This window comes from Sebastes fasciatus, chromosome 17, assembly GCF_043250625.1.
Source record: "Sebastes fasciatus isolate fSebFas1 chromosome 17, fSebFas1.pri, whole genome shotgun sequence".
Classification (NCBI taxonomy): domain Eukaryota; kingdom Metazoa; phylum Chordata; class Actinopteri; order Perciformes; family Sebastidae; genus Sebastes; species Sebastes fasciatus.
In genome coordinates this window covers 6,947,993-6,973,512 of record NC_133811.1, presented here as the reverse complement: position 1 = coordinate 6,973,512, position 25,520 = coordinate 6,947,993, and the positions used below count along the sequence as shown (strand labels likewise).

Sequence of the window (25,520 nt, the reverse complement as noted above, 5' to 3'; positions counted from 1 at the left end):
TCATTCATCTTCTTCCAGAGAGAGAGAGAGGAGAGTTAACGAGAAGGTTACTGTACATGAGGGAGGAACTGCTCTGGACCAAAACACTGCGGAGAGAATAGCTGCAAAAGCAAAAGAAGAGACATTTGTTTGTATAGCTGTGAGGAGCTTATTCTTCTTCCAAACATCACAGGGTAAGTGGAGGACATATATATATTTTTAAATGTTTTATTATTTGTAAATGCTCTTTTTTGTGTGTCATCATGTTAATGTGTACAAGTGTTGGTGAACACATATTCCTTTAATTTCTAACTAAGAGAAACAATAAGTGATGAGACAGGAAGTCATTATTTGACTGGTCTGGTACCAGAGGTGTTTCACCAGGAAGAGGGAACCCTTCACCCTGTCAGTCTCAGTGCGTTACACTTATAAAAAGAGTCAAGTCAAGGTTTCAATTATACTGGACTGCCTTGGTGAGCAGTTAGGGGGGTTCAGTGTCTTGCTCAAGGACACTCAGGGCTGTAGAGGCAGTTGAACCCGGGACCAAAGGGGGCACTTTTGCTGACCATATCGGCCATGGTGGCAGCACACATGATCATGCTTTTGTTACATCATTTGTAGTAGAATGCTCTATACATCTTTGATGCTTTGGTGCTTTAACTGTTTTCTTCCGAAACGGATGTGGAAATGCAGCCGGGGGAAGTCAGAATGTCCTTCATGCTCTGAGAGCAATCAATGGATGAACACAATAAGGCAACCTGTGTGTCGCACCACTGGACCTGGACTCTCTCTCTCTCTCTGTTCTGCACATAAATAAGCGTGACATAAGCATGCAAATTGCATCACATATGTGTTGATTTGCGCATGTCTGGAATGCAGTGGTATAGGGTGTGAATGCTGTTGTACTAACTACAATAAGTGCATAAATAGAGTTAGTGAGCAAAAGAAGCATGTCTCACTTTTTTGCCTTCAAAGTAATTTCGAGTTCTTTTGTGAAATACAGACATAGAAACACAGCAGGCTGATTCAAGTGGTTTAGTTCCATCTGCATGATCCGGTCCTCTGCGAATGACACCCGGTCCTGCACGATCAATAGGACCAGCTTCCACTGTGCGCTGCTGCTGTGTGTGTGAGCTCGTCCGCATTACTGGTGGCCTTCGGGCGGCTGGGTCATAACTGATGAGTTATTGCATCACAGCAACTGACCGTGTGTGTGTGTGTGTCTACATGCCTTGCTGGGTCTAATGTTCATTGATTGTGTTCATACTAGGGCTGTCAAAGTTAACGCGATAATAACGCGTTGACGCAAATTTGTTTTAACGCCACTAATTTCTTTAACACATTAAAGCGCAACTTGGGATTTTTAGGTTGTAGCGGGCTCAGTTTTAAAGCTAGAGTGAAGATACTGGTGTCATATGAAACTAGAAAACCTGAGGAATCCATTGGTACCAACTATAAATAAATAACGCTCTAAACTTACGGCAAAATTTTGGCGAGGAAAGACGGTCATGGCCACATTCAAAGGGGTCCCTTGACCTCTGACCTCAAGATATGAAAATGGGTTCTATGGGTACCCATGAGTCTCCCCTTTACAGACATGCCCACTTTATGATAATCACATGCAGTTTGGGGCAAGTCATAGTCAAGTCAGCACACTGACACACTGACAGCTGTTGTTGCCTGTTGGGCTGCAGTTTGTTATGATTTGAGCATATTTTTTATGCTAAATGCAGTACCTGTGAGGGTTTCTGGACAATATTTGTCATTGTTTTGTGTTGTTAATTGATTTCCGTTAATAAATATATACATACATTTGCATAAAGCAATCATATTTGCCCACTCCCATGTTGATAAGAGTATTAAATACTTGACAAATCTCCCTTTAAGGTACATTTTGAACAGATAGAAAATGTGCTGATTAACCGCAATTAACAATTGATTGACAGCCCTAGTTCATATACAATACAAATTAGCAAAGCAATGCTCCATGATGATAATGGAAAGACACAAACACAAAAGTGACGGGTACGTCTATATGGCAGACAGCTGGCCTCTCAGTTTGGCTCGGTAGTCCTTTGGCTGCCAGCCTTTAGTGCACAATGGTTCTCAGTGCTGATGGATACACATTTGCTAATCTGCCACGTTGTCTATGTTAACTTTAGGTGATGCAATGTGTCAGTACAGATATAATAAAGTGTTGTGTAATTGTTTGTTTGTTTGTAGTCTTTGCTTTTAATTAAGCCAAAAAAATACAGTTGGTTCTGTTCTGTTTAACTTACTGCAACCCACTTGTACTCTCTCAGCAGATAGTTTTCAAGAGTCAGGCTGTCTCGAGTGGTGTTGAGCATCCCGCAAGGGAGCTATTACAGTGGCACAATTACCCTCTTATTCAGCACCGCCTCCTCCTTCTCCAATCAATAATTGATTTATGCATATAAATTGCAGGATTGCTCACATACTGTATAGAGTCGAGGTTGACTTTTAAATCACATAACTCATCTTCTTCTCCAGCCCGGTCGCACTGAATGGCGTATAAATAACACGGTAATTGCAAGTAATTTTGCGTGCAATAAGAACGCCATTCTTGCTTTTGGCATGCCATTTGTATGCCATGTAGTCTGTACTGACTGTAATGTAAACGCATCCGTGTGAATATGCCACGCTCAGAGCTAGTGATGTATAAAAAGCGATAAAGTCCACTTATGGTGGGCGGGAGGGTAGGTGGATGGGTCCAACAAATACAGGACATTTTTAACCAGTAGACCGGTGTTCGTGTCTCAAAGTGTTATTGAGTTATTTGAAGTTATGTTAATGACATTAGTGACGTTTGTGACATGTTTCCCATACTTCTGTACGTTGTTTACATACATATTTTTTAGTTTACGTACTTATTTTAAGCCCAACCATGATGTTTTTTCTAAACCTAACTAAGTTGTTTTTTTTGCTTAAACCTAACTGCAGCCGTTACCCTATAGCTTTATTACACAGTTATTTCTTCATAACGGACCGTTGCTATGTATAACACACCGTTGCCATGGGCGCAGTTCCGATCTCGGACTCTGGCGGGCCGTATTTGTGTCAAATTATAGATTTCTTAATTAAGCAGCTGTGTAATAATCAGGATAATGTACAGCGAGCGGGTCATTGTTGGGAAATTAACCCCAACAGGGCAATGCAGGACCCCGACGGGGGTTTATTTCACAACAATGACCCGCTAGCTGTACATTATCCCTTACTTGTTTGTGTGGCGTAAAAATGACATGCAAAAGAAGCATACAAATGACATGTGAAGAGGCTAAAATGCGTTATCATGACAAGCGGCATGTCCTTGTAATGTTTACACCTTCCCATGAGAGCAGGTTGGTTTCTCAGCATCAATATAACTTTGATTGTTGTTGTTTAGTATTAATCCATGTATTAAATGATCTCTCAATCACATCGGGAGTAACGTCATTCTCCAATTTTGTGTTTTAAACTTTGGTGGTGCAGCTGCCCTTCATTTACATTTGGATCATGGATTGTACCTCTAACTGTTGAGAGCAACATCATGCCTGGTTGTTACCTCTAAAGTACACTCTGTTGAGTGATAATCCAAATAAAGAACACAAAGCTTCCACTAATATGTTTTTCTTATTGACCTATACTTTAAGACTTTATATAAACACACGCTCTCATTGCTATTCTCTCATTTATCTCAAAACTGTGCAGTGTTATTGTCTATTTTCAATCAATCTCACCAGGATTTACAAAAGTGCTACTCAGTGGTGAATATTGTTTAGCTCTAGAGCAACACAGAGAGTCTACGTTCTCGTCACATAAGCAGACGAGCAACAGGCTGTTTCCTAAAGACGCAGTTGTTCGGTCTTTACGGTGATGTTAGACATAGTCAGAGCTCCCTGCTGTTGTTCACAATAGGAGGTGGAAAGAAGCAGTTTCACATAACAGCTGACTGATAGATCGCTGGATGGGAGAACACATGATCAGAGCTACTTCCTCTACTCTGGAAACACCTATTGATCCATATTTTGTAGAGCACAATAACATCAGCTTGGAGCACCATGTTACCCTACAGTTTCCTGTCTGTGCATATGTTGTGTGTGTGTGTGCGTTGTTTGTTTTTCCAGTCTTTTTCCTTTTTTTAACAGCAGTTGATGAATGATGATATGACCCCCCCCCCCCCGCCCCCCCCCCCCCCTCCCACACACACACACACACACACACACACTTTGTGTATCTCTTTCTTTCCTTCCCTTTTTATCACTTCCATTTTGTTGTAAGCCCGTGGCCAGGTCTACTATGCATCTGTCTCATGCATCACCGGCTGAATGTGTGCCTGGCTCAGCGACTGTGTGTATTTGTGTGTGTAGGATGCTGTATGTGTGTGTCCCTTGACTGATTGATTCATCCATTCCTGTCACATGCTTTATTACCCAGGGAGACAGATGTTGGAATATAAGGATGGGTCTGTGTGTGTGTGTGAGTGAGAGAGAGCCCATGGACCAGCTGATAATGGCTGAGCAACAACAAAGGAATGTTGAGTGAAGGAGTTTGGCATCGCTGGCGGATAACTAATGAACACCCACAGTTATCAGTGGACGCCATTGATAAGAGTCTCCTCCAGTAGGATGGACAGGTACAATGTAGTAACATGGAAAGTGTGGCGAGGAACTGATCTCAGAACTAAGATAAAAAGTATGGTATTTGGTATTCATTAGTCACATTTTGGCTGTGACATTTATGAGAAAGAATGGATGGAGAAACATATTAAAGGGATAATTCACCCACAAAATGACTATAGTGGTTTATCAATTAGGGCTGTCAAAGTTAACGCGATAAAAACGCATTAACGCAAATTAGTTTTAGCGCCACTAATCTCTCCAACACATTAACGCAATTTATCTTTCGGAGGTTGTAGCACGCTCAGTTTTAAAGCTAGAGTGAAGATACTGGCATCAAACTAGAAAACCTGATGAATCCATTCCATGTCTTACTAGCTTGTTGTGAAGGAGGCTAAATAACGCTCCATTTATGCTAAATTTTGGCGAGGAAAAACAGGCATGAACATTTTCAAAGGGGTCCCATGACCTCTGACCTCCAGATATGTGAATGTAAATGGGTTCTATGGGTACCCACGAGTCTCCCCTTTACAGACATGTCCACTTTATGATAATCACATGCAGTTTGGGGACAAGTCATAGTCAAGTCAGCACACTGACACACTGACAGCTGTTGATGCCTGTTGGGCTGCAGTTTGCCATGTTATGATTTGAGCATATTTATTATTCTAAATGCAGTACCTGTGAGGGTTTCTGGACAATATCTGTCATTTTTTTGAGTTGTTAAAGGATTTCCAATAATAAATATATACATGTCTTTACATAAAGCAAGTATATTTGTCTACTGCCTTGTTGATAATAGTATTAAATACTTGACAAATCTCCCTTTAAGGTACATTTTGAACAGATAAAAAAATAATGTGTGATTAATTTGTGATTAATCATGATTAAATATGGACAATCAAAATATTTAAATAAATTGACAGCCCTAATATCAATAACTCAGAGCGTGTTACCTTGAGTTCTTGAAGAAAACATTGTTTTTTTTCGCATACCTCCAGGGTGAACGGAGAATCAGAACAGGTGTCTCATTTTCACATGATTTGAGCAATATTCCCGCTTGTAAAGCAAACTTGCAGACTTTTCTCTGTTTTGTTGATTCTCCGTTCACCGTGGAGGCGTTAGAGAAGTTTTTCTCCAAGAATTCAAGGTAACACGTGGTGAGTAGTTGATATACAAATGGTTGAAGTATTCCTTTAAGCTGAATCGTGCAGCACATTTAGTTTTTCTTTTACCTTTAACACACTAAAGTGGTTCAGTGGTTAGGAGTGTTGCTTTCCAGCTACACGGTCACAGGTTCAGTTCTGTCTCTGAGCGCTCTTGTTTCCTCCCACAGTCTAAAGTGAACCGACGATGCTAAAATTTCCCATAGGTGTGAATGTGGGTGTGAATCCATTGATCTGTCTATACACTGTATGAGTCAGCCTTGTGATAGAGTGACAACCTGTCAGGGTATGCACTGCCTCTAGCCCAATGCATGCTGGGATACACTCCGGTCTTGGATGAATGGACAATATATAATGCCTTCATATAATTACACAGATTTTCAGTGGGAACAAACGGAACAAGGATTGTTGCACTTGCAATATTTAATTCAATAGTTATTTCTGGGTATACTGGGGTTTCTTGTTTATCAAATCTGAGGTAGCTAGTCTTGGTGTTCTTTCAATGCCACAGCTGAGGTGGATAAAAAACAAACATGCAGCATGACGCAACGGTTGTCAGAAAGCAGACGCCTGTATGTGCAGGTTTGCAATGTCTGTATGTTTTTAATGCAAACTCAACACATCTTAGTGCTGCTTCACATAAAAAGCTTTCTAGCATCCACTGGAGATTTGGAATTGTTCTAAATATGCATTTTGACATAATTTTTGCCAGTTTCTTGTCAGCAGATTTTTACACAAGTGAAGTGGTTTGGTCTATGTAAGAAAAGTCCATGCACGTCTATATATGTTGTGGTTTATGCCGCGGTAGCAAACTATATGTTCTGTCGGCTATATTGGGGCCAATTATGTTTGTCTTTTGTACTGTGTGTGCTCCTTTTTTAATTTAGTATTCCATATTTTCATTTGTTGAAAGCAAGGTGTCTACAACTTTTTCCCCATTGCTTTATTTATCATGACCCAAACAGTCGTGTACACAGTCGGCTAAAAGCTGACTTGTTGATTTGGTTGGCATCTGATGCATAAGATGTTGCCTCTTAAGTTATGAGAGACAGTCAGCTGTCCTAATGTGTGAAAGTCTGTCACATTTTTGTGCTAAAGAAATTTGCTGGAGATTACTAAACTTTTAGCAGAAGATAAGTGGAATTCAAAATAAGTCAGGGCTAATGTTTGTTGAGTCCATGTCAGTGGCAAAAAAACAAGTCCAAAACAATCGCTGGCAAAATGAGCAAAAAAATCAGTCTCACATTGTAGTCTCTAAATACATGAGTCTACAAATGTGAAAAATAATGATTAAAGAGTTTGCAATGAAAAGAAAAAAATAACTGAAACTGTAAATCTATGTACTACACTTACAGTATAGACTGCATATAAGAAGTGGACGTAGTTACCGTGATGTCAGCCATTGGTTTGTGGACTGACGTTTTGAAGCCTCGAGTTCAGCATTTTGGCCATCACCATCTTGGTTGGTTGCATGTTTTTTTGCAACCAGAAATGCAACAAAAAGGTGGAGCTAAGGACAACCATAAGACAATTTTAGGCGATTAAAATGTTAATATGAACTCGTCATGAGCTGAAAACACTCTGTGAAAGGGTCAAAGTTGCAAGACAAAAACACCGACAACTCCCAGACCGTACAACGCCGTGGTAGCGACCTGTCAATCACAAGGTAGCCACGCCCTAAAGCATCCCCTGCTTTATGGTCTATTTGACTCTAAATGTGACCATAATTTACTAAATGAACATCATGCTGTATTGAAGAAGACTTGAAACTAGTGATTGAGACCATAAAGTCATGTTTACAATGTTTACTGAGGTAATAAATCAAGTGAGAAGTAGGCTCATTTTCTCATAGACTTCTATACAATCAGACTTCTTTTTGCAGCCAGAAGAGTCGCCCCCTGCTGGCTATGAGAAAGAATGCAAATTTAAGGCACTTCTGCATTGGCTTCACTTTTCAGAACTGGAGGTTGCCGCCTGGCTGCACTTCATATCCTTTAGTGCTTTCATCACATATTCCAGCCTAATGTATATTTTGCATGTATTACAGAGAGTGCTCGGAGGATGTGGTCGTGTTTGGCAACGTCTGAAATGCAAGTGATTAAGTTAAAGTGGCGCACATACTGTAGTAGCTTTTGATCTGACATTATTCTGTAGGTTGTTAGATGTTGATTGGCCACCTACTGCAGCACCAGTTTTAGTTTCAGAACACATTAAATGTTCATGTCAACAGAGGATGGTGATGATAGCGTTCAGCACAGGAGCAGCGGGGGTAAGTGCTGCAGGCATTTGTCCCATGTCTCCCCTGTTCTCTCACAATGCTTTCAACACAATAAACACACCACTACTGTATGTGTGTGTGTGTGTGTGTGTGTGTGTGTGTGTGTGTGTGCGTGTGTGTGTGTGTGTGTGTGTGTGTGTGTGTGTGTGTGTGTGCTTACGGGACACGGGTATGTTTGTTGGAGAGCCTGTTTGTGTCTGGAACACCTGAGCTTTATAACCAACAACAACAACAACTCTCCACCACGGTTTATGTAATATAGGAAAATGTGTGTTTGTGCGTATGAGCGTGTGTGTGTGCGTGTGTGTGTGTGTGTGTGTGTGTGTGTGTGTGTGTGTGTGTGTGTGTGCTGGCATCTTTCCTGCTTCTGCTGAGTTTAAAGGTGTCGCCGGAATATTATTAGTCACATTTTACAATGCTGCGCAGGTTTGGGAGGGCACAGACAGAAACAATAGGCCGCAATTAGAGCAGCACTCAGACATGAGTCACCCAGACATCAGTAAATGTGTAACAACCGTGGCAATAAATGAATGCTGAGGTGAATGAATGATGTTTTGGAGATATGGGAGATAAAGGTTAGATGAGAGACTGACTCATAAGAGCTCTGACACACACAGTCCCCCGTGTTTCTCCCCAGGCTCGCCGTGCTGCCTGGTCTTAAATTAGAGTTTGAACTGCACTGAGGTGAGCTGCGTTTCTATAGCGATGCATCCTTGCTGCTCAAGTCACCAGAGAGATGTATGTAGATTAGGACGATATGGAGATCATACTGATAGGAAGCAACACCTCAGTCAGCACCAACATGTTCTGTCATAACTCTGTAATTACATACAGTAACCATACATTTTAACTGTTTATGAAGACCAATATGATACGGACATTATATTTAAGATACTACTACTATTTCTAATTCTTCTAATAGGCTACTACCACTATATTAGAACTGCTACTATCTATCCAACCCGGTCTCTCAGGAAGGCGTATAAATACCACGACATTACACACACAGCGTGCGTCTGCATTTCAGTTTAATAAAAGCACTAATTAAAAGACAACATTTATGCAGAAATTGCATTAGAATTATATCAGGTTGTTTCTCGTAAACAAGCAGTATAATACTCTACTTTTCAATTCCACAATAAATATTTGATCAAACACAGAGCATCATGTGGGACGTGGAAGACACTGGCCAATATTTAGATCTTCAATAAAACCCCCACATCAGGCCCATACAGTATATCAGTCAGATCCAGTTGGCAGATGGACAGTTTCGATTGTCCGAGAGCATCATCCGCTGTTTGGCAGCGAGCCAGGCAACGGTTGTCAAGACGACAAATTGTTCTATTTCACTTTTGATGGTTTGGTGAGCTGCCACGACGAGCATTCAGGGTGTGGTTTATCATCCACTTATCAATACGCTGTCCATCCACCTCTCATCAGATTTCTATTATATATGTAATTTCTTTCTCTCTCTCTCTCTCTCTCTCTCTCTCTCTCTCTCTCTCTCTCTCTCTCTCTCTCTCTCTCTCTCTCTCTCTCTCTCTCTCTCACGCACGCACACATGCACACATGCACACACACACACACGTTTCACAGTGTAGTTGTTCATGGCCTGAGCTGGTATTGGACTGGTCACCTATTGATTGTTTTCCTATTGCTTCTACAGTCCGTTGTACTTTTTCCACTCTCACAAAGGTTATTGCCATTGCAAATACACAAACACACAACAAACACACATCATCACAGAAACACACACAGGAAATGACTATTGTACGGGAGGCCTAGCTTCCCATTTTTGCTCTCTTTCCAACTCAATTACAGCTTTTGCCAGCTAATCATTTTCAGGCACAGGGACACCGACACATTTCCCCCCCGGGCTCCGTTCAGTTAAAGCCAGAGTGGCCGAGCCTCGTAGTAATAACAGAGGAACAGTGTAAAGCCGCTGCTTTTCAACCGTGTTTTGTTCCTCATGTTGCCTCTTACTGTCAGCGTCCAGAAAAGAAAAATACTTTTCATAATAAAGTAGAATAATTCAAGTGTGATTTTTGTCACACTAGTCAAGTCAGCTTTATTTTCGTTATTTCATTTTTAGGCTTCAACTAACAACTATTTTCATCATCCCTTATATCACAACATAGTGAAAAAATCGCAATTTCCTGGTGACTAAAATATTTGAATATTTTGGAACAAGCTGGAACCAAGAAATGTGTAAGAAATGACTCTAATCAGCTATCAAAGTTGTTGATACATTTTCATGTCATTTGACTAATTGATAAATCGACTAATCATTTCAGCACTATTGCATCTGTCAATAATACTGGCATCACTCACTTTTTATTATTTCGTCTTCAATGTGCCATCCACGACGACCCTTAGGGCGCTTTCACAAGTCATAGTCTGTTTGGCTATAGTCCGAATCTAGGGAAATTGACACTTTTGGTTCATTTTCTATTTAGTGTGGTTCGGTTTCACAGTGCACAAACTAAAACGGACCAAATAAAAAAAAAAAATTTGCTGAGGGGCGAGTACGAAGGAGCAAATTTATCTTTTTCCTCTCGAGAGTTGCCGCTTCTATGAAGGGAATCACAGACTTTGATATATTGCTGTCAACGTTTTTCCACTTTGACTCAACACTGATCTACCGTGCACACGAATCCCCTCTTCTCCAGTTTATACTCTATACATCACTTTTTTGTGGACTTTATTTAGCATATTCTGTATGCTCTCAAGCAAACCTCAGTCCTCTCCCACTCATGTTAACCCGTTGTTTACCTGCGTCCATCTCGACAAATGCCCACACAGGCAGCCCTGCGTTTTGGTTCGCTTGGAAACGGTCTGAGGCAACCTCTCGCAAGCGGTCTCAGTTGTTTTGGTCCGCGCCAGAGTACGATTACTGCATTCACAACTGCCCAAATGAACCCCACCAGAGTTTGATTAAAACGGACTGAATGCTGGCTTGTGAAAGCGCCCTTAGAGCATTAGACCAACATACAGTAATTGCTTAATGCAGTAACAAACCCACAACGGTACCTTCAGCATCATTATTTGATGCAGCAGAATACTCAAGTGTTTTCATATCTCCAAATAGATACACATTAGACCACTGGTGCTTACTGGAACAGATTTATCAATATTTTATGGTATATCTCATATCACTATGACACCAGATCACAGTATATGTTGGCTTTAAAAGTTTCTCCTACCAATTCCGAATAGGGGAAGACCCTGTGACATCATCACACCTAACAGTGATGTCACGGGGGTCCTGGAGTACACCTGTACATCACTGCAGCAAGGTGAGACCTTAAACCACTGAAGGCCATGCAAACACAAGATATTCAGGTGGCGCTATGTTACTCTCGCTGATTTATAATATTTATGATATAATTAGTGTGTGTTTGTGTGACATTTGACTGCTGTGTGTGTGACTGAATTGCCTTGTTGTGATGTTTATGCGTAATTTGTTCTGACGTGAATAAATTCCTTTGCTGCCTGCTCTCCTAACTGTGACAAGTGCCTGGAGTTTAAGAAAACTGCCATCTAAATATAAGCTTTATTACTACTGACTCTGGCACGCAAACATGTTTAACTAGCTTATCCAATCAGCATGATTGCCCATCAAGCTGGGCCGGCAAACACACACACACACACACACACACACACACACACACACACACACACACACACACACACACACACACACACACACACACACACACACACGGTCGCCCACGCATTTACAACTCCGATTAGACTTTGTGTTTACTCTCAGTCTGACTGCCGGGATGAGCATGCGTTAAGGCCCCTTCAGACTCAATAAGATGCAAGTCTTTCTCCATTCAACGCCTGTTGGGACAATTTTCAACAAGCTCTGCTTATCTGCCTGCCGCCTCCCATCTTTCTCCGTCCTCCCATCTTCATCGCCTCTTCACTCCCCGTCTCTCTCCCTGTCTGTCTGTCTATTTGTCTTCTCCCTCAGAGGTGTGAATCTAGATTGAGTCATCCTCCCGTATTTTAATTTTTTTCTTTCCACACAGCCTCTTCATCTTTTCTCGCTTTCTCCTCCTATATCATTATATTTTTCATGTCAGTGTACGAGGTGTCTGTATGTGTAAGAATTCCTGTGTGTGATGAAATATGTCCCTGGTTGTCCCTAGTTTGTGTGTGTGTGTGCTACGTCCTCCACCGTGTGTTGACGTGAACGGACAACAGACGACTACAGAATGTTGCCAGGCCAATTGATATATTGATATATATTTGAGTGAATTTGCAGCATTTGGGGAACAAAGCAATTTCATATTAGCACCAGAGGGAGTGACTTTGAATGCACCGGCATGAGAGAGCATAAATGGTTTTCCCCGGAGATTTGATCCTTTGTGGGTTTATTGAAGCCGAAACTGAAATTGGTAATTTTGAACTTAAGCTGATGATAGTTGAAAGATACCAGGTTAGCTTCACTTTGAGATCCGCAGGCAGAATTGCCATTTTCTATTACTTAATTTATTCATTCTCACATCATGTTCATGGTGGCCAGTTTCTGGTTGGGAGGGGGGTTATATTGTTTTGTTTTGCCCCAACCAATCAGGAGAGAGTTGTGTAACACAGGGCAGTTGCCATAGGAGCAGTTAACATTTTTCATGACGATTGAAGAAATATGCAAATTTAAAAGCAGCATTACTGATTTTATTTTTGGAGGTAGCAGAACAATCTATAAACACAACACTGTTATCAGCATTTAGTTATTGTGCTGAATATGTTAATAATATTTCACATCCAGCAGACACAAAGCAACGTTAACATTCATTTGGAGTGTTTTTTCTGTCCACCTGACAAATGTGGGTCCAATATTCACTAAGGATGCACGATATAGATTTTTTTTCAGCTGATAACTGATAATTTAATAATATTTCAAAAAGAAGTTCATATCCTGTAGTTTATTAAGCACACCTGAGGTGGATGATTTAATTGTTAATACGACAAAAACAAAGAACACTTCTGACACATCAAATGCTCATTTATTTTTTCTAGTTAATTACATAAATAAACTTGTACATGTCGCAAATTGCGATTATGTTGTCTTCCTCTGAAACTGTGAAAAACATCCACACCCGCAACGACATGTTTGGCTCTCTAGTCAGCGTTCTGCACTTGTTGTTCCCCTTCTTCTCTTTGTTTATTGGCGGATCGCAAACCAACTTTAAAGGTGCATACCGCAACCTACTGTATCGCAGTGTGTAGATGCTAGCACTTGTTAAGTCAATGAAAGCAATTTGGCCTATTATGGTCAGCCGATAATTTATCAGCTATAATTTCCTTATGGGAATACTACATAATAATATAAATTTCCTAATTATCTGCCGATAATTTATCAATCCATCCCTAATATTCACTCTTCTTTTGTCTCAGGAGTTGGTGGAGACCAAAACAGAGGGAAATATCTGGCTATTAGCTGCTAAATGCTCCACTATGTTCACCAGTTACTGTCTGTTGTATGTCAACTTACAATGACCTGTACTGCTGTTGTTGATCTCATCCAAGATTGCTGCCACTTTTTTGGCAATTTTTCTGTTGCTTTTTTTCATGAATGCTGCTATTTTTCCGGCTCAGGCTCAGAAAGTTGACCTCCCTATTCTTAACCCCGGCCACAAAGCTCTGATGGGCTGGTTGTTTTTCAGCTGGCATTAGTTAAAAGCTAGCCTTGAGCACAACACCAGAACTTTTTAAATCATTAAAGGGGACATATCATGAAAACTATTTTTTTCAGTGCTTGTGCTCATACATTTGGAGTGCCTACCAACCCACAAACTGTGAAATAAGACAACCCAGTCAGTTTTTTGTGGGCTGTCTAGATCAGAAAACATGTGATTCAACAAGACTTTCAGATTTAGCTACCCTTCCTATGTCACATGCAGGCTCATTAGAATATATCACCCACAGCTTGAGAACTATACCTTTGCAAAGGTGCACCATATTTTTCACACAAGCCAATCGGAGCAGACTGGGCTTTTTCTTTAAGAGACAGGCGCTAAAACGGAGCATTTCAGACAGGGGGTGAATCCGGGTATATTCAGACAGACAGTATGAGAAAAATAATGTGTTTTTTAAACATTAAAGCATGTAAACATGTTCAACTAGAAACCCAAAAATACAAGTATGAACCTGGAAATGAGCATGATATGTCCCCTTTAAAGAAATTGTAGGTGTGGGCAGCAAGGTCAGAGGCAGAGGTCTGGAACCAGCCAACATGAACAGGGACATCAAGAGTCTATATTCTATTCATTCACATGTCCGTTCTTTGCTTCTCTCAACACAACAAGCAAATCTTTATTGCAACACACGCATACCCTATAGTTTGACATACATGTGCACCCATATGCATGTGTCAATACACTCAGATAAGCCTCACCCTCTTGGCAGGCAAAATGAGAAAATGTATTTGAATGCATCTCATTGATTCCACAGAGATTTGACCTGTTTGCCAATCCAAGAAAAAGACCAAAGTATCTCCAGATAACCCCCAACACCTGAATAGTCTCCCTCAATAGATTTGTGCCTCAGGAAGATGAGCTGGCAGCAGAGACCCGAGCACCTGACTGGAAGACAGCATCCGACCTGGCAACCCTCAGAATGAAGCTACGGGTTGCCTGTTTTGCTGGCGTGAGCAGTGTTCATTTTGCTTCTTTCAGATGGGATACGTTTCCAGTGTGTTTGCTCGCCTGGCTGGTCACGCCTCTCGCTGGCTGCCACGGGAAACTCTATTATCTGCTACATTTGCTTCCCTAACAGAGGGATAAAATCTCATCTGCCTCGGTCGGAGGCAAGACTCAACGTTGCAACTCTGTGGAGTGTGTGTGTGTGTTTTTGTGTGTGCCCAGGAGGCTACATGCCATAATAAACCCACCGCTTGTGGCACAAGTTTGAATGTTCATGGTGTGTGTGTCTTTGTCAGTGATTTACAGAGCTACCTGAGTGGACACTATCAATGATTTAGGGATGGTTAGACTTTCATTCTGAATGTCTGCTGCTTGAGGCGGAGACTCATAGAGTTCAATACCTCTAGTTTAATGATGGTCCCTCCAAAAGTGACCTCCTCCTGCCTCTCAGGGGAAAATGACGCCACAGGTGTCGCTGACACTACATGAACACCTTTATGTGATCCTTCTCCACACTGCTTGCCCCAAACATCTGTCTGCATCCATCCTGCAGCTGTTAGCTTTGTGAAACTGTGTGTGTGTGTGTGTGTGTGTGTGTGTGTGTATAGTCTCACGATATCAGACAATCAGAGATCTCTGCCTCCTGTCTGGCGGGATATCTAAATGCAAAGTTGTTGCTAAAACGGCGGCGAATAAACCTACGACCCTTACTAGGGGTGTAAGATCAAGTTTCGTCACAATACAATATTATAATCATTCTTTGTGACATCAGCAAATATCGTATCGTCGTCCAAGTCTATGATACGACTTCGATTCAGTTCAATTCAGGGGCCTGCGATCGATATGAGATTCTGTCATACGCCCATTTAACACAATCAGTTACATTTATATCAACTCACAAAAAGCAACTAAAATATGATTTGAGAAATTGTATTACTGGGAAGGAGGGAAATGGTGACACAGACGTGCCATGGGAATTTCTAAATAAAGGCACATCTTAAAGAGGATGATATGTATTGAGGTTTTCACTTTGCATTGATGATATTGGACCGTTGATCATTGAATCGATAAATCGATACAGATCGATGTATCGCCAGACCTCTTACATGTTTTGGATTCAGACAGGCCAATCACAACCGTTTATCTAAATGCGTGGAGACGTACGGCTGTGCCACGTGGGGATAACGTGCTGTTATTGGTAGACGTCATCTACTGTAGGGCGCGGCTCCGGGGAGATTCTGGAGTAATAAAACTTGCGAATCACATTTTCTGGAGCCGTTTACTGGTGGATGGAGAGCCCCGAAATTAACAAGTTGTCTGTGAATGTGCTTCTTATACGACAGTGTTTACAAGCAAGCTCCTGACTTTTGCGTGTCACCGCCCCCAATATGAAGGGCCGCCCTAGAGATTTTGGATTGGTTTTGCTATGAAGGTTTTTTTTTAAACTCTTTAATGTGGGGGCACCGTTGTAGCTCACCTGGTAGATCAGGCGCCCCATGTACCAAGGCTGAGTCCTTAACGCAGTGGCCCAGGGTTTGAATCTGACCTGTGGCCCTTTGCTGCATGTCAACCCCTCTCTCTCCTTTTTCATAACTATCTCTCTCTCACTTTAAAAAAGCCCCAAAAATAATCTGAAAAAAACCCAAAAAAACTCTTTAATTGCAGCCCGATTGCACTAAATGGCGTATGAATGACACGGTCATTCGCAACTTATTTAGCAATAAGAACGCCGTTCTTGCTTTTGGTGTGTCATGTGTACGCCATGTAGTCTGTACTGACTGGCATGTAAACACATCTGCGTAGATATACTATGCTCAGAGCTGGTGACGTAGAATAAAAAGTGAGAAAGCCTGCTTTTGGCAGGCAGAAGGGGAGGTGGATGGGTCCAACAAACACAGGACTTTCGAACAGGAGACTTGTGTTCCTGTCCAAGCGTGTTGCTGAGTTATTTTGAAGTTATTTTAATGATGTTTGTGACGTGTTTTCCGTACTTCAGTTACGTTGTTTCCGTATGTATTGTACTTAGTTTATGTACTTATTTTAAGCCCAACCATGGTGTATTTCCAAACCAAACTAAGTGGTTTTGTTGCCTAAACCGAACTGCGGATGTAGTTTTGTTGCGTGGCATACAAATGACACGCTAAAATGCGCTCTCATGACACACAGAATGTCCTTGTAATGTTGTGCTATTTACCCGCCTTCCCATGAGATCAGGTTGATAATTGTTTCCACCCAGTTTTAGCAGAAAAAACAGGGAGATTTGTCTTCAGTCTCTAGTTGAGCTAAGTGTTTAGAGACTGACTTGTGAGACTAGTGTGCATGCGTCTAAGCAAACACAAAGCGCTTGCTCATTACCCAAATGGCTAAAAAATCCTGAGTCATTTCTGAAGGGATCCATTTGTGTCACCGTGCAATTTAAACACAGAGTCCTTTGTGGAAATGGAACATTTGTTCTTTTATGGTTGACACACGCTGGGTTCTGTTATAAACACGGTAAAAGTGGAAGCTATTTTCCGGCAATGACTGAAAAAAGTTGTTTGAATCGCACAGGATTGCATTGAACAGATGCGTAACCATCTGACCCATTCAGTAATACAGCTATGATTGCACCTGCTTTTATATTTGTCATCCAGTTTACAGGCACGAACAGCAATCATTCTTTTCTTTTCTTTTCTTTTCCTAAACAACTGGGGGATGATTGTCTGAGAAGACAGAAACATTCATTCTTGTGTTTCAACTTGATCACAGGTGACCTTTTCAAAACAAGTTAAAGCTGGACAGTCCTGTCTCCTATTCATGTCCGTTATTGCTCTTCCTCTAAGCTCTCAGTGTCTCCCACTTGTCACGGGAACACTAAAGTCCAAAATATTTGTGCAGTTTGCGGTGACCTGGGGTTTAGTCTCCTCTTTCTACATGACTCACTCGCCATAAAGCATGACAGGATGATATTTCAGCCTCTATACTGTCCCCACAATCTCTCTGCGATTTTTAGAGGAGGATTTGCGGCCGCTTGGCTCGGCTGCGTCCCCCGGTGTCAAAGTGCGAAAGCTGTCAGACTATGAGGCTATGAGTCAGGGATGGCGTCACTGCAGTGCTCCTCAGCCATGTGAATACCGGTGAGGTGAGGAGCCAAGGTAATGGGCCGTTTTATGGCACCAAATAGCGGTGATGCTATCAGGAGCTTTACTCACACAAGGGTGATTATGGAGGTAGAATGATATGAGTCATTATGGAAATGGAATTTTTTTTTTAAACAACTCCAAGATATTTAAAATGATCAACAATTTTGTATTTATATAGCTGTCAATCGATTAAATTATTTAATCGTAATTGATCGCATGATTGTCCATAGTTAATTGTGATTAATCACAAAATAATCACCCATTTTCATTTGTTCAAAATGTACCTTAAAGGGAGATTTGTTAGGTATTTAATACTCTTATCAACATGGGAGTGGACAAATATGCAGCTTTATGCAAATGTATATATATATATATTTATTATTGGAAATCAATTAAGAACACAAAACAATGACAAATATTGTCCAGAAACCCTCACAGGTACTGCATATAGCATAACGAAATATGCTCAAATCATAACATGGCAAACTGCAGCCCAACAGGCAACAACAGCTGTCAGTGTGTCAGTGTGCTGACTTGACTATGACTTGCCCCAAAACTGCATGTGATTATCATAAAGTGGGCATATCTGTAAAGGGGAGACTCGTGGGTACCCATAGAACCCATTTACATTCACATATCTTGAGGTCAGAGGTCAAGGGACCCCCTTTGAAAATGGCCATGCTAGTTTTTGCCAAAATGTATCTAAGTTTGGAGCGTTATTTAGCCTCCTTTGTGGCTAGTTTGACATGGTTAGTACCAATGGATTCCTTAGGTTTTTCTAGTTTTATATGATACCAATATCTTCACTCTGGCTTTAAAACTGAGCCTGCTACAACCATTTTAAGTGGAATACATTTTTGAAAACAGGACTAAGAAGATATTTGTAGCGTATATATGTAGATCTGCAACAATTAATCAAGTAGTTGTCAACTTTTAAATTAATCACCAACTATTTTGTTAATTGATTAATTGGTTCGAGTAATTTTTCAAGAAAAAAAAGTCTAAATTCTCTGATTACAGCCTCTTAAATGTGAATATTTTCTGGTTTCTTTACTCCTCTATGACAGTAAACTGAATGTCTTTAATTGGGGACAAATCAAGACATTTGAGGACGTCATCTTGGGCTTTTGGGAAACACTGATAGACATTTTTCATCATTTTCTGACATTTTCTAGACCAAAAAACTAACCGATTAATCGAGAAAATAATCAACAATGAAAATAATCATTAGTTGCAGTCCTTTATATATGTGTGCGAATGTTTTTATACAGTGTATTTTGACACACAAAGCCACATAAAGACATTGCAGCTGTCCTCTGAATGTGTCTCTGTGCAGGTGATTCCTTGTTTACATGCCTCCTCAGAGACCTGTGCTGTAGCAACAACACAGGGACATTAGTGCTGTCGCTGTGGTTTGTCTAGCACCTCCTCACCTGCGTGTTCACCCTCTGTCTCTCTCCCCCCCCCCCAGAGAAGTGAAGCATCATGGGGAAACACAACAGCAAGCTGGCTCCGGAGGTTCTAGACGACCTGACCAAGAACACTGAATTCAACGAGGCGGAGCTCAAGCAGTGGTACAAAGGCTTCCTCAAGGACTGTCCCTCTGGCATCCTCAACCTGGAGGAGTTTCAGCAGCTCTACGTTAAGGTAAGGATGAGGGTGGAACCGGAGGGCAGGAGAGAGCGGCATGAAAATGGGCACGAAACAGAGGAAATTAAGTCATGGCAGTTGTAGTAATAAGAAGGGTCTTTTCACATTCTGGGTGTTTTTCATAGCTGTTGGGTGGAGTGAAAACTGTTTTCGTTGTTTTTTCATAGTTATATAAAATGTAAAAAGTTACCTCTTAAATGACTCAGAGCGTGTTGGGTTGTTAACCAGAAAGTTAATGTTAAGTAATCGTACTGCGTTTAGCATAGAGAGCATCTCAGTAAACTCTTTGAGATGGCACAGCGCCAGAGAGAGACTGACTTTTTCATCGGGTTAAAGATATTTTTAAATCGGTTTTACTTATCCTCTCATTCTCAGGCATAGAAATCAACTGTGGCTTGTACATCAGATATTATTTTGTAAACAAGAAGTCTCCAATTGCAGCACTTCATCTCTTAAATATGTCTTTCAACTAACAACTAACATCCTTTATGTTAAAAAAAATGAGGCAATGGAATACTGATTTGGAGGTTGATTACCATGGCAAAGGTCAAAGCTTCGATGCATTCGGGTCAGCCCTAAATAAGGTCTTGTTACAAAAATGAAAGATGAATCCTTAATTGCATGATCCAAACATTGGCCTCGGGTCATGTGATCTATATAACACAGATTAAGCTACAAATAAAAATAACATTGTTGCGCTGTCCATGGTACTGAAATGTGACAGGCTGATATTTATACCAAAATAGGCTAAATGTCATGATTTATTGGGAGAAACCAAGCAATTCAATGTAAGATCAGACATTTAGCACCCCCATATAGCCAGAATGGAATGATCCTTTGTTTCATAACCACATTTTTCAGCCACTTTTTCCCGATGATTTACAGAATAGTCGACTCTTCGGGGCCACCCCTAAAAATTAGTTACAAAAATGTAAATCTATGTTATGTAAATGCAAAAATGTCTTTACAATAACATACAGTAGCTGCAATTTCAATATGTTTCTGAGAATAAAATAGGACAAACTCAATAGAACAAAACACAAAAAACATGCAAGTAATGCAGAAAATGACCAAAATCTCCTATACTTTTATAATTTTAAGGTATTACACAGGTTATAATGATTTTTAAAGGGGTTCTCCAGCAATGTAATATTGCCCTTCAATAAACAATAGTCAAAATCGAGGACCAGCTGAGGTCAAAGGATCCTGCATTGTCCATAATGCATCTTCATTTTTCATGAAGTGATGCACAATATAACTGTCACCTTGTTTTTCTCAGTTTTTCCCATATGGTGACGCCTCAAAGTTCGCCCAGCACGCGTTTCGGACGTTTGACAAGAACGGCGACGGGACCATCGACTTCAGGGAGTTCATCTGCGCTCTGTCCATCACCTCCAGGGGCAGCTTCGAGCAGAAACTCAACTGGGCCTTCAACATGTACGACCTGGACGGGGATGGGAAGATCACACGCATGGAGATGCTGGAGATCATCGAGGTATGTGATTAATGTTTTATTTAGGAATCAGATTGGGAGGTTTTTACTGGTTCTTGTTCAACGTATCTTCATACAACGGTTTGTATGATATCTTACAAAAAGTTATTCCTCATTTTTTGTGCATTTTCCTTCGAATGTCCAGCAACACGAGTCAATTTCCATTCGATACATGCAAACAGTCTTTTCAAAATAAACTTCTGTCTTCACAGGAAACAACTTTGTTCGGTTTAGGCAACAAAACTACTTGGATGACATACAAATTGATTTTGTGTGATATATACGAGTTACAGTGCATTACTTTTCGTAGATATAGCCATGAACAGCGTATAAGAACAGCCTGCATTGTTCCTATAAAACAAATCATCTCAGTTATGTATAGATTTTAAGACAAAATCGAACATTTTGTCCGTCTCCCCCTCTTTACAGGCCATCTACAAGATGGTCGGCACTGTGATCATGATGCGTATGAACGAGGACGGGCTGACCCCGCAGCAGCGCGTGGACAAGATCTTCTCCAAGATGGACAAAGACCACAACGATGAGATCTCCCTGGAAGAGTTTAAAGAGGCCGCCAAGTCTGACCCCTCCATCGTCCTACTGCTGCAGTGTGACATGCAGAAGTAGAGAGAGGGACGGGTGGAGACACAGAGGGAGGGAGGGAGGGAGGGAGGGGGGGAGGGAGGGAGGGAGGGAGGGAGGGAGGGGGGGAGGGGGGGAGGGGAGGGACGGGGGAAGAGTTGAACTGAAACAAGAGAAGGAAGGAGGATGAGAGAAGGAAGGGAGAGACGCAGTGGGGAGGAGGAGGAGGAGGAGGAGGAGGAGGAGGAGGAGGAGGAGGAGGAGGAGGAGGAGGAGGAGGAGGAGGAGGAGGAGGAGGTAGGGAAGCTGTTTTCCTTTTTTTTTGAGGCAGTGATGATGGCAATGAGCTGTGTTTGGAACACAGTGGACCTCTGGTTGATGCCATTCTTTTCTTCCAGGCCGTCCCGTTGTGCAGCTCTGCTTCAGTCTAGCCGGGTGTCTTTACACGTCCAATCTGATGATCTGTGAAAAGAGGAAATTCCTCCAGCACCTTTGGCACAGAGATATTGATTTACACCCTGCAGTACAATATACTGCTGGTGATTTAAGTGCAGAGGTCAGCTCTCTTTTTAGAACACCTGCACCTTCGTCTTGTTTATACCCAACTTTCTTATTTGTATAATAGTGAATGGTTTGCCCACCCTTTTCAAGACCTTGATCTTAAAAGATTTAATTGCAATTTAACACAGATTTCAATGGACATGACAAGATAGTTTGGTAAGATACGCTTTCTTTCGGGGAGTTATGTGATAAGATCAATACCACTATAATATCTGTTAACTGTGAAGCTACAGCCAGGAGACGGTTGGCTTAGCGTGGCTTAGCATAAAGACCTAATAACAGGGATAAAGAGTAAAGAAATCTGCCTAACAGCATCTTCAAGGGCGCTTTCACAAGCCAACATTTAGTCCATTTTAATGGAACTCTGGTGCGGTCCTTAGCAACTGGTCTGAGACCGCTTGTCTCGAACCGTTTCCAAGCGAACCAAAACGCAACCTGCCTGGGCATTTGTTGAGATACAGACACAGGTGAACGAGAGGTTAACATGAGTGGGAGAGGACTGACCTGGACTTCTGCAGAAGTCCAATGTTTGCTTGACATCTGGGCCGAAGAGAACATATAGAATATGTCAAAGTGAAAAAAACTTTGACAGCAATATATCAAAGTCTGTGATTCCCTTCATAGAATTGGCAGCTCTCCAGACGGAAATGATAAATCCTCTCCTTCGTACACGCCCCTCAGCAAATTAATTTTATAATTTGGTCCGCTTTAATTTGTGCACTGTGATACCGAACCAGACTAAATAGAAAACAAACCAAAAGTATCAATTTCACTCTGATTCGGACTAACCTTAACGGACTATGGCTTATGAAAGTGCCCTAAAAGTCACTAATTAACACGTTCTATATTGTTTACAAAGTGTAAAAATGACAAGATGTGGTTCTACGGAGGGTTTTGTGGAGTCCTTGCTGGTTACCTGGCAAACCCACGGTGACGACAAACAAGACTTGAGGAAGTAAATGCTCCCGGCCAAGAAATAGTCTGGTTTATAACCCCTGGTATAACTGCAACTTGTCAGTTTTTATACTTCAGATTTTTCTTTAGCTTTTGGACTTGGTCTTTATGCTATCTGAGCTAAACTAATTGTCTCCTGGCTCCAGCTTCATATTTACCGCACAGATATGAGATATCGATCTTCTCATCTAACGCTTGTCAAAAAAGCAAATAAACATATTCCCTGAAATGTTCGTTTAATGTTTTACGCTAGTGTTAATTCTGGCACCCAGACTTCGGAAAGTCAGCCGGTGTTTTGATGCTGTGCACCACGGGATAGTTTGAAAAAAGGAATGGCATTAAACCAACAAAAGGCCTGTTGTTTGTTCCACACAGAGCGACAAGAGAGAAGCAGATGTTATGCTGATAGAGAAAATGAACAATACCATGAGCTGTGTGTGTGTTTGTGTTATGGTGTCCATACGAGTATGTGAGAATGTGTGTACGAGCAAAATATACACTTCGTGAACTCAGATCAAACTGCCCACTCTGTGTGTTTGTGTGTGTGTGTGCAGTTGCCAAATCCACTGCCAGTTCTATTTTTCCAGGCGCTGAAACAAAGCATTTCCGATAGATTACAGCGCGGCGTCCACACGCTTTACCCTCCAAATATGAGGCAGGCAGGTGATGAATGACTCAGACGGCTGCCTCCAGCAGCATGGCGAGGCATACTGATGTGCTGCTCAGCGACTTCGGCCTGCGCCTATTAAGCTTTTCCACACATGCTAAAATCAATATCTTATCAAAATGATTACATGTGTTTTTATTAAAAGGACATGTAATTAGGTTAGAATAAAGCCTCGTCCTCCGCATAATCTAATCTGGGCTTTCTCCAGACAGTGAACATGTTCCCTTTTTGGCTCTCTCTGTGATTATTTTAGCTTTATTTGAATGTCAGCTACAGTTTTTCAGTGGGCCGCGGCAACAGGAAATTAACATTTAACATTCAGCTTCATATTACTAATAATTAGGGCTGTCAACGTTAACGCAAATTAGTTTTAATGTCACTAATTTCTTTAACGCATTAACGCAACTTGCCATTTTTAGGTTGTAGGCTCAGTTTTAAAGCTAGAGTGAAGATACTGGAATCATATGAAACAAGAAAATAACACTCAAAAACAAAAAAAAAAAGCTAAATTTTGGCGAGAACAAACTGGCATGGCCATTTCCAGAGGGGTCCCTTGACCTTTGACCTCAACTCATTTCAAAATAGATCACAGCTAATTTTTTTTTTTTTTAAAAACCCAAAATTTTGTGAACAGGTTCAATTATAAAGGATAATTTTATTATGTTTTAATGAGTTATTACATTATTACAGTTGGTATATGTGCGCTGGATACAATTACTGTCTCTGCAACAAAAAAAAAGAAGAAAAAAAATCAGCTTTGTGTTCTCCCTTTGGCAACGAAACTGAACTAACTCTGGAAATTGTGTCAACAGCCTGACATGTGATATAAGCAGAACCAGAAATAGGGGAAACATACAGCATAATGGTAAACATGATCTCTAAGACCAGCAATTTGTGCACCAGAAGGAGCCACTAGAACAGCGCAGAGTGTGGGGGGGGGAGGGTAATCAGGACGGTAATTACAGGCCGTATGACAGAAACGGTATTTCTCGGAAAGGCCAAACCTGCCTCCACGATTCATTGTAGTTTCACATGAAAAGCTGAAATAGCCGTCTCTCCTCTTCCTCTCCCACTGCCCTGCTCTCCGTCCCTTTTCGTCTTCTTCCTCCCTAAATGTCAGAGAGGAAGCGCTTTGATAATAGGTGGAGGGAGAGGAACTTCGCTGAACTCAGCTCAGATCTAAAATCAATTTGAAAAAGAGCAAAAGGTTGAAGAGGAAGCCTGGGTGCCGTTTGCGTTTATGTGTGTGTGTGTGTGTGTACGTGTGCTCACCTGTTTGTGGATGTGAATGATGGCAGGGTGTCATGCTACCTGTACTTTAAATTGAAAGAAGTCAGTAATTCCCAGCTTGTAGGTTATAATCACGACATCTATTCCATTGGATCAGCTTAAAAAAAAAGTCAGGGGAAGCAAGTGACCACAGAATAAACAGATAAAATATTGTCCTTTGTTTAACATCTAATTTTATTGTCATTATGTGACTGGTTAGCCGTAATGCCGAAGAGTAAAGAAGGTCTTTTCTAAAGAGCTCCAGGAGGTGTTCTCCTTCCTTCATAAAGTACCTGATAATGAAAATGCTACGTCCTGCACACACTGCAAAACTATAGGCTACATTTCAGGTCGCGAACGGTGGAAATGCTGATATAAAGATAATATTAAGACGGCCAGATAGCGATATACAATAACTGGCAGAGAATGTGTCATAGTCTGCCATATAAATACCTTGTGTTCAGTTTTAAAAGGTATCTGACAATCAATAAATATCGTCTGCTGAGACGCTGTACGTGGTCCATGGTACGC

The 25,520-nt window shown here is 41.2% G+C and overlaps 1 protein-coding gene across 1 annotated transcript; it reads left to right on the top strand.

The window, feature by feature from the left end:
* Positions 1-21,613, top strand: LOC141754599 (hippocalcin-like protein 4). The gene is made up of 4 exons (XM_074613792.1): positions 1-173; positions 19,286-19,461; positions 20,744-20,959; positions 21,386-21,613. The coding sequence occupies exons 2-4, from the start codon at positions 19,300-19,302 to the stop codon at positions 21,581-21,583; spliced, it is 576 nt and encodes a 191-aa protein (XP_074469893.1). The 5' UTR covers positions 1-173; positions 19,286-19,299; the 3' UTR covers positions 21,584-21,613.
* Positions 21,614-25,520: the final 3,907 nt, after the last annotated feature.